The following is a 12,632-nucleotide window of genomic DNA, read 5'->3' as shown; positions in this document are numbered from 1 at the left end:
TGTTTGTTTTTTTTAAAGTGAAGATCATGATTCGTTTTGAAATTATTGCGCCGTGTATGTTTATGTAAATATGACTTTATTATAAATGTGCTCTTCAATACTTTACATATATACTTACATCATGTATATATTACATGTTATAATGAATGTTACTACATTACATATATACTTACATCATGTACATATTACATGGTATTATGAATGTTACTACATTACATATATACTTACATCATGTATATATTACATGTTATAATGAATGTTACTACATTACATATATACTTACATCATGTACATATTACATGGTATTATGAATGTTACTACATTACATATATACTTACATTATGTATATATTACATGTTATAATGAATGTTAGTACATTACATATATACTTACATCATGTATATATTACCTGTTATTATGAATGTTACTATACTACATATATACTTACATCATGTATATATTACATGTTATAATGAATGTTACTACATTACATATATACTTACGTCATGTATATATTACATGGTATTATGAATGTTACTACATTACATATATACTTACATTATGTATATATTACATGTTATAATGAATGTTAGTACATTACATATATACTTACATCATGTATATATTACCTGTTATTATGAATGTTACTATATTACATATGTACTTACATCATGTATATATTACATGTTATAATGAATGTTACTACATTACATATATACTTACGTCATGTATATATTACATGGTATTATGAATGTTACTACATTACATATATACTTACATTATGTATATATTACATGTTATAATGAATGTTAGTACATTACATATATACTTACATCATGTATATATTACCTGTTATTATGAATGTTACTACATTACATATATACTTACATCATGTATAAAAAACCCTAATTGAGGTGTTTGGATGTTTCTTTAAGGGCTTTATAGGCGGAATTGAACAGCCCCTATAGGCTCCATTGTAAGCAGACTTTTGATCGCATTTATTTCATATTTAGAATGAAAAAAACCCCAAACATCCATCGTCATGTATCTCATAATGATTGTGAACAATAGGCAAAATTCCCCAAAAAGTACAGATCCCCTTTAAGTACTCAGTGTACACATCCTGAGTACACGCATTCTGACAGTGTGGTCGTTGACGCCGCCAATTATGAAGTGCGATGTGGTGAGAGTAGTGGATTTTGGAAAGCACGACACTGCAACTTTCCCTCAATCGGGAACTAGTACACAGTGTACACCAGATCGGGGCAATTATTTTGACTCGGGGGCCACATTGAAATTTAAAAAATGTGCCTCGGGGCCGGTGTGTATAAAATACAAATAAATGTATGTATATACCTGTAAAAATATGCTGTACAGTATGTGCGCTCAATTCCCTTTTTTGAGGAACACTAATACAAAAATTCACAATAACGTCTGATAAAATGCTAACATTTTTATCACAGACAACCTCAAAAATCGGAATGGAAGTTTACATTTTTTACTGAATCAGATACCCAGAATGTACAAAACCCACAATCAGTAAAATTGGCACGTTGTGTAAATGGTAAATAAAAACTAAATACAATGATTTGCAAATCCTTTTGAACCTATATTCAATTGAATGGACTGCAAAGACAAGATACTTAACGTTCGAACTTGTACATTTTGTTATTTTTTGCAAGTATTAGCTCATTTGGAATTTGATGCCTGCAACATGTTTCAAAAAAGCTGTCATAAGTGGCAAAAAAGACTGGGAAAGTTGAGGGATGATCATCAAACTCTTATTTGGAACATTGTACAGGTGAACAGGCTAATTGGGAACAGGTGGGTGCCATGATTGGCTATAAAAGCAGCTTCCATGAAATGCTCAGTCATTCACAAACAAGGATGGGGTGAGGGTCACCACATTGTAAACAACTGCCTGAGAAAATTGTTTAAGAACAACATTTCTCAACGAGCTATTGCAAGGAATGTAGGGTCCGTAATATCATCAAAAGATTCAGAGAATCTGGAGAAATCACGGCAAGGCCGAAAACCAACATTGAATACTCGTGACCTTCGATCCCTCAGGCAGTACTCCATCACAAAACGACATCAGTGTGTAAGGATATCACAGCAAGGGCTCAGGAACACTTCAGAAAACCACTGTCAGTAACTACAGTTGGTCGCTACATCTGTAAGTGCAAGGTAAAACTCTACTATGAAAAGCGAAAGCCATTTATAAACTGTGGACGTCATGTCAAAGAGGAAAAGAACCATCCAGATTGTTATAGGCGCAAAGTTCAAAGGCCAGCGTCTGTGATGTATGGGGGTGTATCAGTGCCCAAGGCATAGGTAACTTACACATCTGTGAATGGCACCATTAATGCTGAAAGGTACATTCAGGTTTTGGAGCAACATATGTTGCCATCCAAGCAACGTTATCATGGACGCCCCTGCTTATTTCAGCAAGACAATGCCACGCCACATGTTACAACAGTGTTGCATCATAGTAAAAGAGTGTGGGTACTAGACTGGCCTGCCTGTAGTCCAGACATGTCTCCCATTGAAAATGTGTGGCACAACATGAACCCTAAAATACGACAACGGAGACCCCGGACTGTTAAACAACTTAAGCTGTACATCAAGCAAAAATGGGAAAGAATTCCACCTGAAAAGCTTCAAAAATTGGTCTCCTCAGTTCCCAAACATTTACTGAGTGTTGTTAAAAGGAAAGGCCATGTAACGCAGTGGTAAAAATGCCCCTGTGCCAACTTTTTTGCAATGTGTTGCTGCCATTAAATTCTAGGTTAATGATTATTTGCAAAAAAAAATTAAGTTTCTCAGTTCAAACATTAAATATCTTGTCTTTGCAGTCTATTCAATTTAATATAAATTGAAAAGGATTTGCAAATCATTGTATTCTGCTTTTATTTACCATTTACACAACATGCCAACTTCACTGGTTTTGGGCTTTGTACATTACAATAAAGAATGTGGAATTTAAAATATTTACTATGAACAATAAAACACTGAATATTAACAACATATGAAGGTCGCTCCTCTTTACTATTCAGACCAACTCCTCCATCAACATATTTTACAATTAAGCAAAACTCAACAAAAATGCAACAAACACGGCAACAGTGTTTACATTGTTGTAAAAAAAAGTTCTGTCCCTGACACCCGCGTTTTAGGTTGGCTGTGCTCGAAACAAATCCCGCCTACACTGCTTGGTGACTTATCTGAGCTGCTGTGACCCAATGACCGTAATAACTCGTATGTCACTCAAAAGCCGAGATTCCAACCATTGAAATACTTTTGTATTGTTTAAGACTTAAGGTAATTTGAAAACAGCACTGCACATCATAATGGCGTCTACAGTTTCGATGTTAAAGGTTTAAATAACTATTTGGAAACGTCCGGCGGGCCGAATTGAAAATCTTACAGGGCCATAATTTTCCCAGATCTGGTGTACACAGTACACTCATTGAAGTGTACTGCACTCATCAGCACATGTGCGCAGTGACAAAGTCAAAAACAAGACGACCTTAGGCGGGTGAGCGATGCTTTCAAGAGGGAGTAGACTTCTGTGCCGCGTCGCGTAAAAGACAGAAGTTGAGTCAACGTGCACGCGGTGGGCGGAAAAACTTGATGCTCTGAGTCAACATTTGTGCTCATCTTCCTGCTGTTCATCACTGTCCACATGGGCCAGATTAGACAGAACAAACTCTGGAAGGACTTCCAAAAACAAAGCCAAAGCCTTCGCAGATCACTCACTATGCACAGGGCCCCGCCATCCGTGGTGGCCCCCCGCTATGCATAAGAAAGAGCACGTCGAACCGGAGTGTCAAACATACAGCCCGCGGGCCAGATCGGGCCCTTGAACCGGTTTTATTTGGCCTGCGCGATGATCTTACTGCACTATTGTTTACAGTCATTATGAGAGACAAGAACACACTTTTTTTTTTTTATTAGGATTTTAAAGATGATAAAAAATGCTTGAAATATGCGGCTAATAGGAATCATCGTTGTAGCCTTCAAAACCATCCATCAACGTTTTATATACAAACTGCAAGATGTATATAATGTAGTAACAGACAACTTCATAACAATATGTAATATGTACAATATACACACTGCAAGTATATATATATAATGTAGTAACAGACACCTCCTAAGTATGTTTAAACAAATAAAACAATCTGAAGTTGTCTTTATCTAAGTTATCATGCCATGACTTTACCTATAGATTTTCCTCCATGTGGCCCCCGAGCTAAAATGAATTTGAATGTCAATTAATGAACGACGGGGCGCTTCAAATGAAATTTTAAAGCAAACATATACCTAGCACCTTCCTGCTCGTCTAAGAACAAGAAAAGGAACTAACTCCAAAACAATGCTCTTATGGGGTGCTCAGTTTGAGACCTGAAAAAAACCTCAAGCAACAATAAGCATATATAAATGTAACGGGGTCCAGCCAGTGTGGCTGCACCAGTTAGTAAACCTCACTACCTGACAACTTCAAATAATGTGCTGGCTGCTGGTTTAGCAGCTGGGGCTTTTAGCCTAGTGGTTAGCATACTCGCTTCTCATGCCGGCGCTACTGTCTGGAGCAGCCGAGAGCAGAAGGACGATCAAACACAACGCAGACCGCTACATAAGCACATTATTGTAGTCCGTTTTGTGAATTTGTAAGACAGTGGTACTGGGTTCAATCCCAGGTCAAGATGAAGTATGTTTGCAACAAAACAAATAAACGTTTGAACAATTGATTTCGCATGAATTGGTTTTAGTACTAAACATGCATCAAATTTAATGTGGACTCCTCCGCGGTCTGCAGGATCCTCTCCAGTTTGTGCCTTCCTCGCACATTCACAAAAGTTGTGTTTGGCCTAAATTTGGATTAAAAAAGGTTTCATGTTATCCTGCTTACAGGAGGTAAGGTTGTATTTTTCAGGCATCTGAGAACCCTTTAAGAAAAAAAGTGACGAAAAAATAGAACCATTTCTATTGGCACACATGCCCTAAAATTACATTTGGAAAATAAAAAAAAATAAAAAAAACCTTTCCTACAATTCGGTGCATTTCTACACTACATTTTTACCTTCAGATGTATTTTCATCTTCCAACTTCCTGTGGCAGTCCAATGTAATGTACCACATACTTGTTTACTAGATCATTTACTAACATGATTATGTCATGTCAAATTCTATAACATGCATGCAAAGAACTCAGAAAACCTTTCCCGTTTGGCAACTCTATCCTGTAGCCACACCCCCTCGAGTAATACTCTTCCTGTGTTTACAATCCCTCACGTCAAAAACATACCTTCTACTAATACTCTAGAACTAAAACTCATCCAATCATCTTTTGTTATTGTCTGACGGGTTTTCACGGGACACATTTCCAATGTTGTTGAGCTGAGAAGCAAGGGATGTATAGATACTGCTGAGAAGAAAACAAAGTCTGAATGTCAATAAAACAATTACCTTCATCTTTTGACACTCCATCCACTCCCGTCCTTACATGCTAAATGTTTCACTAAAAAAATGCAAAAGTGATATTTTGACCCGAAAATGAATGTTTATAGACGCGTATTTCTGCGTTTTTGTGGACATTTGCCTCATTCCATTGCCTGAGCAAATTGTTTAAGAACAACATTTCTCAACGAGCTATTGCAAGGAATGTAGGGTCCGTAATATCATCAAAAGATTCAGAGAATCTGGAGAAATCACGGCAAAGCCGAAAACCAACATTGAATACTCGTGACCTTCGATCACTCAGGCAGTACTCCATCACAAAACGACATCAGTGTGTAAGGATATCACAGCAAGGGCTCAGGAACACTTCAGAAAACCACTGTCAGTAACTACAGTTGGTCGCTACATCTGTAAGTGCAAGGTAAAACTCTACTATGCAAAGCGAAAGCCATTTATAAACTGTGGACGTCATGTCAAAGAGGAAAAGAACCATCCAGATTGTTATAGGCGCAAAGTTCAAAGGCCAGCGTCTGTGATGTATGGGGGTGTATCAGTGCCCAAGGCATAGGTAACTTACACATCTGTGAATGGCACCATTAATGCTGAAAGGTACATTCAGGTTTTTGAGCAACATATGTTGCCATCCAAGCAACGTTATCATGGACGCCCCTGCTTATTTCAGCAAGACAATGCCACGCCACGTGTTACAACAGCATTGCATCATAGTAAAAGAGTGTGGGTACTAGACTGGCCTGCCTGTAGTCCAGACATGTCTCCCATTGAAAATGTGTGGCACAACATGAACCCTAAAATACGACAACGGAGACCCCGGACTGTTAAACAACTTAAGCTGTACATCAAGCAAAAATGGGAAAGAATTCCACCTGAAAAGCTTCAAAAATTGGTCTCCTCAGTTCCCAAACGTTTACGGAGTGTTGTTAAACTGTTGTCAACTTTTTTGCAATGTGTTGCTGCCATTAAATTCTAGGTTAATGATTATTTGCAAAAAAAATTAAGTTTCTCAGTTCAAACATTAAATATCTTGTCTTTGCAGTCTATTCAATTTAATATAAGTTGAAAAGGATTTGCAAATCATTGTATTCTGCTTTTATTTACCATTTACACAACATGCCAACTTCACTGGTTTTGGACATTACAATAAAGAATGTGGAATTTAAAATATTTACTATGAACAATAAAACACTGAATCTTAACAACATATGAAGGTCGCTCCTCTTTACTATTCAGACCACCAAAATCATTCCTGTGAGAACCCTGCGTGTGACTGAAGCATTAAGGAGTGGTACCATCCAGGACTAAATAATACTGTATCATTCTTCACTCACACTTTAAGTGAGGGATGAAGAGAAAACCAACCCAGACCCACCGTAGGGTCCCCATTTAGCCATGAGAGGACTGGTCTGAATGGGGAAGGTACCAAACGGTACGGTCCTGGTGTCTGAGGTCAGGACACATGCTAGCACACAGAATACTTCACGTTGTGACGCCCAGGCCAAGTCCCAACAAAATGAACTGGCAGGAACAGAAAGGTAAGTAAGGCTTGGTGAGTCTGATCTCTGCGACTTTAGCTACCTTTCCATCGCGCAGCACGCCTCCGCAATACGGTAAAAACACTCATCTGGCTGCGTGAACATTAATATGTCAACATATGGACTTGACAATTACTGGAATAATGATTTTGATATCGATTATGGCTTCTCACAATCATGAAAATATAATAATCGGACAGAATGATTAATGGGCCGCGCAACGTGCATGCAAATTCTACAGCTTATAATCTTTTGTGTGTGTGTGTATATGTGTATATATATATATATATATATATATATATATATATACATATATATATACACACACACACATATATATATATATATATATATATATATATATACACAGTATATATATATAACTGTTAGCATTCTAACAGTCTAACATGTGTGGCGGTATAGCTCGGTTGGTAGAGCGGCTGTGCCAGCAACTAGAGGGTTGCAGGTTCGATCCCCGCTTCCGCCATCCTAGTCACTGCTGTTGTGTCCTTGGGCAAGACACTTTACCCACCTGCTCCCAGTGCCACCCACACTGGTTTAAATGTAACTTAGATATGGTTTCACTACGTAAAGCGCTTTGAGTCACTAGAGAAAAGCGCTATATAAATATAATTCACTTCACATCTATTTTACTCATGTCTTCATGCAAGTCATGCATGGCATGATGTCAGAATACTGAAGAACTGGCTTGGCATTGTTGGTCCTAATTGCCACCTTGATAAATGCTACCTTGTTAGCATCCTATTCATGTCCAAATGCTAATTCATGCATGGCAAGGACAATCCTTTCCTTGGAATTTTTGGTTAGCATGCACCATACTAACGATTAGCATCATTAGCATTTGCCTTTAAAACAAAAGGGAACGTAGCAGAAATGATCCAGATCAGCCCCAAAATGTACCAACGTTTTGGAAATGTCCTGAAAGTTAGATGAAAATCCACTTCTAGCTTTTTGAGCTACTTTTTAACCCAATCAAAGTTGTATCAAAGATGGCGTCTGGTCAGTTACATCACAGCGTCTAGATCAGTGGTTCTTAACCTGGGTTCGATCGAACCCTAGGGGTTCGGTGAGTCGGCTTCAAGGGTTCGGCGGAGCCTACGCCGCGGAGGTCAAGACACACCCAACTCATTGTGTAAATAAAAACTTCTCCCTATCGGCGTTTTATAGATACCCTCAAACAATGTTCCCTCTAATTTTCCATATGCTTGAGCAAACGCAAAAACTCTTTGAGCATTCAGTGGAGCACATGTGAGCACAACTGTCCCAAACCTGACTAAACAACAAATTAAATGTTTTATTATTATAATCAAATGACAGCTGTCATTTCCATGAGATTATTTTATAATATAAGTGTTTTGGCCCACTTACAATGACAATAATAAAAAATATTATTTTTCATGAGCTGTGTACTAGTATTGTATGTCTGGGTGGAAAACAAAGAAAAGGAACAGACTTTGCTGTGAAAATAAATAAATAATTTTATTTTATCATTTAAAATGACATGAGAGTGGCACTTGCCAAGGTGAAGCCACGCATATCTGAACTGTTCTCTCAAAGGCAACAGCAGAAGTCACACTGATTTGCAGGTGTGTCATTTCTTGTGAGTTCATGCACTTTGTGGGTTTTGTTCTTTGAACAAGGTGATGTTCATGCATGGTTCATTTTGTGCACCAGTAAAAAAAACATAACTTTGCCTTCAATTTGAAAATTACTATTATTATTTTTTTCCACTAAAGAATGGTTTGGTGAACGCGCTTATGAAACTGGTGGGGTTCGGTACCTCCAACAAGGTTAAGAACTACTGGTCCAGATGCCGCCCGGTCAAGAAGTTCACTATTGATTTTGTTTAATCATTAAACACACCTCTCAGCCAAAGTGATTTATGTTTAGCTAGCTTCCTCGCGCTCGACAGGCCCCTCCTGACTGAGAGTTATTTGATTTTGAAAAGTCATTACAGACCTTCAGCTCCCAGGGAGAGGTCATCTTCGAAGCTGCAGCCGTTCCTCAGCACTCCTGCTGTGGCCAGAAACACCTCGTTTTAAATGCCGTCACTGGGCTTTAGCGAGAAGTAACGCACGTTACCTTTGCTGGGAGACGCACTCTGGTCATCCAGGGAGACAGCCAGCGGAGTCCTGGAATAAAACATATGAAATAAAACCTGTTTCTTGACATCATCCACGTCAGGGGTGTCCCAAGTGTGGCCCGTGGCTAACTTTACACAATCGTTAGCATTCTGATATAGGCTTCTTTGCTCATTTTGCAGGTATACAGCTCAGCGTCAAATATTTTGTTACTTGATGTATAATACATCTTAGCATGCTAACCAAATAGTATGCTGGCTTTTAAGCTAATTTTTGAGATATCCACTTCAGTTTTGGTACCTGGTGCATGCTAATGTTAGTAAGCTAGCATTTTAAACAAATTTGATTGATTGATTGATTGAGACTTTTATTAGTAGATTGCACAGTACAGTACATATTCCGTACAATTGACCACTAAATGGTAACACCCCAATAAGTTCTTCAACTTGTTTAAGTCGGGGTCCACTTAAATCAATTCATGGTAATTATTACACACCTCAGAGTAATATATGTTGCTTTTTGACACAGGTTACATTTAGCATTTTAGCATGCCAGCTTGTTTCAGTTAATTTAGCAGGTATACACCTCAGTGTCATACATTTTGGCATTTCACTAATGCTAATTGTAAGCATGCTATTGTTGGCATGTTAGCATAGTACAGTAAGCATGCTAGATTTTATTTTTAGCTCATTTTGTTACTTGACGCTTTCTGGCCAGCGTGTAAATTTTCAGCAAATTCTGTAGGTACCTGATGCATGCTCATGCTGGCAGGCTAGCATTTTAAACAAATTACACACCTCAGAGTAATATATTTTGGTACTTGACACAGGTTAAAGTTAGCATTCTAACGTTAACGTGCTAAGTTTTTTTTAGCTAATTTAACAGGTATACACTTCAGTGTCATACAATTTGGTAGATTTCTCGATGGTTGTTTTTTATATGTAAACACCTTCTTGGTCTGGAGCCCCATAATTTATGTTCTTTTATGTGGAGAGACTCCAGTCGCGACAGCTTAAGGTCGCAGGGCATACTTAGCATGTTTGTTCCGAGAGCCAACACAAATCCTGGGAAAAAAAGCTTTTATATTTGCTGCTCCATGAATAACTCAGAAGAGGATCTGAGGTTACCTGAGTTGACCCCTTTATTTTTATTGTATTTATTTTTAAGTTGTTTTACTGAAACATTTTATACATTGTCACGTGTTTTTATGTTTATACATGCAAGTAATTAATTGTTTTAATTAGGGATGTCCGATAATATCGGACTGACGATATTATCGGCCAATAAATGCTTTAAAATGTAATATCGGAAATTATCGGTATCTGTTTCAAAATAATCGGTATCGGTTTGAAAAAGTAAAATGTATGACTTTTTAAACGTAGGGAAAAGTACAGAGCGCCAATAAACCTTAAAGGCACTTCCTTTGCGTGCCGGCCCAGTCACATAATATCTACGGCTACTGTTACAAATATGCGCCACACTGTGAACCCACACCAAACAAGAATGACAAAAACATTTCGGGAGAACATCCGCACTGTAACACAACATAAACACAACAGAACAAATACCCAGAACCCCTTGCAGCACTAACTCTTCTGGGACGCTACAATATACACCCCCCGCTAACTCCTCTCAGAGAGAGCATGTCCCAAATTCCAAGCTGCTGTTTTGAGGCATGTTAAAAAAAATAATGCACTTTGTGACTTCAATAATAAATATGGCAGTGCCATGTTGGCATTTTTTTCCATAACTTGAGTTGATTTATTTTGGAAAACCTTGTTACATTGTTTAATGCATCCAGCAGGGCATCACAACAAAATTAGGCATAATAATGTGTTAATTCCACAACTGTAGGGATAGGTTGATTGGCAACACTAAAAAATTGGCCCTAGTGTGTGAATGTGAGTGTGAATGTTGTCTGTCTATCTGTGTTGGCCCTGCAATGAGGTGGCGACTTGTCCAGGGTGTACCCCGCCTTCTGCCCGAATGCAGCTGAGATAGGCTCCAGCGCCCCCGCGACCCCAAAAAGGACAAGTGGTAGGAAATGGATGGATGGATATATTGGTATCAGTTGATATCGGAATCGGTAATTAAGAGTTGGACAATATCGGAATATCTGCAAAAAAGCCATTATCGGATATCTCTTGTTTTAATTGTGGCGTGTGACTGTTTTTGAAGTTCTTAAATGTGTTTCTGTAACTTTGTTTTGCTGACCTCTTGGCCAGGTCAGTCTTGGAAAAGAGATTTTAATCTCAATTACTTTTTACCTGCTTAAATAAAGGATATTGATTGACTGGGTGATTTCATTTATTTTTGGCATGTTAGCATAGTACTGTTAGCATGATAGCTTTTTATCATTTCTATTTTAGCATTTTGCTTATATTTTTTTTGTGTTATTTAACGCTATCTGGCCAGCGTGCTAACTGTTAGCATTTCCGTTCGGCTTTGGCTCTTCAGCATTCACACAGATATTCTACTATATATTGTAGTGGTTTGAAGGTGAAAACTACCTAAATGCCCCCCGCATCCTTTGATTTTTGGAAAAAGTTAGGGCACCTCTGATCTACATGATGTTTAACTTTAGCCCGATCAGCCTGGCCAGCTCCTTTAGCCAAGTGAAGGAATGCAGCGATCTCGTAATGCAATAACCGTTCAACGACTGCGTGCTTATTGCTAGTCAAACAACAAATCTGTCCCTTGCGTGATAACTGGTCAAACTGCCTGCCGGCGCTATGCTAATGCACGCTAACTTCCTGGAAAGCGCGGGCTAATGCAAGGTAATAAGCCGACATCCCCGGGGGCCGCCGTATCTGGCGAAGGCTAGCTAACCCAGTCTTACCTGTCTGTCAGGCTGTGGCGTCGCGTGCCGGTCACTGTCACGAGTTGTCCCGGACAGACTGGGAACTTGACAAGTCGGGCCGGCGGGGCTGTTGTGAAACCTGACGGGCTTATCAACGGGGCAAACTTCAAGCTGGCCTTCCGCAAACACACGCCAGCACTTGTGTAAGCACGCGCAGCCGCAGTGTTGTTCCAGCAAGCGCCGCTTTCTGCTGGCGGCCATGTTGGCCCCGCGGCAGGTTGCTGGGGCAACGAGTGATTCCTTCGCATGCTCGAAGGAAAGTTGTGTGATAAGAATGTTGACTCAGCGGAAAAAAACTCCTCCTTTGTTTACTTGCTTTTTTTTTTTTTTTTTTTGCGCCTTCCTTCACAGCCTTTGACAGCTTTTTCTGCAACGGGCGTTGGTTGCGTGTGTTCAGTGTGTTGTATATCTAGGCAAAGGTTGTGTGTTGGTTCTGCGGTGCACGCATACACGCACACACACACACACACACACACACACACACACACACACACACACACACACACACACACACACACACACACACACACACACACACACACACACACACACACACACACACACACACACACACACACACACACAGTGCCAGTAAAAACGTCATGGCCAGCTGTCAATCAAAGTAGGGATGAAAATTACCTGCATTGGTCGAGCCAGC

The 12,632-nt window shown here is 39.1% G+C and overlaps 1 protein-coding gene across 1 annotated transcript in view; it reads right to left on the bottom strand.

The window, feature by feature from the left end:
- LOC133613433 (protein ITPRID2-like) overlaps window positions 1–12,358 on the bottom strand; it is a 50,145-nt gene extending 37,787 nt beyond the window's left edge. Inside the window, exons 1-3 of the mRNA XM_061970971.2 lie at window positions 11,954–12,358; window positions 9,116–9,165; window positions 8,993–9,049 (exon numbers count right to left, since the gene is read on the bottom strand). Coding sequence (XP_061826955.2) covers window positions 8,993–9,049; window positions 9,116–9,165; window positions 11,954–12,222 — 376 coding nt within the window. The 5' untranslated portion in view covers window positions 12,223–12,358. The remainder of the gene's footprint in view (window positions 1–8,992; window positions 9,050–9,115; window positions 9,166–11,953) is intronic.
- Window positions 12,359–12,632: the final 274 nt, after the last annotated feature.

This window comes from Nerophis lumbriciformis, linkage group LG13, assembly GCF_033978685.3.
Source record: "Nerophis lumbriciformis linkage group LG13, RoL_Nlum_v2.1, whole genome shotgun sequence".
Taxonomy (NCBI): Eukaryota; Metazoa; Chordata; class Actinopteri; order Syngnathiformes; family Syngnathidae; genus Nerophis; species Nerophis lumbriciformis.
This window is presented reverse-complemented; position numbering and strand designations above follow the sequence as displayed.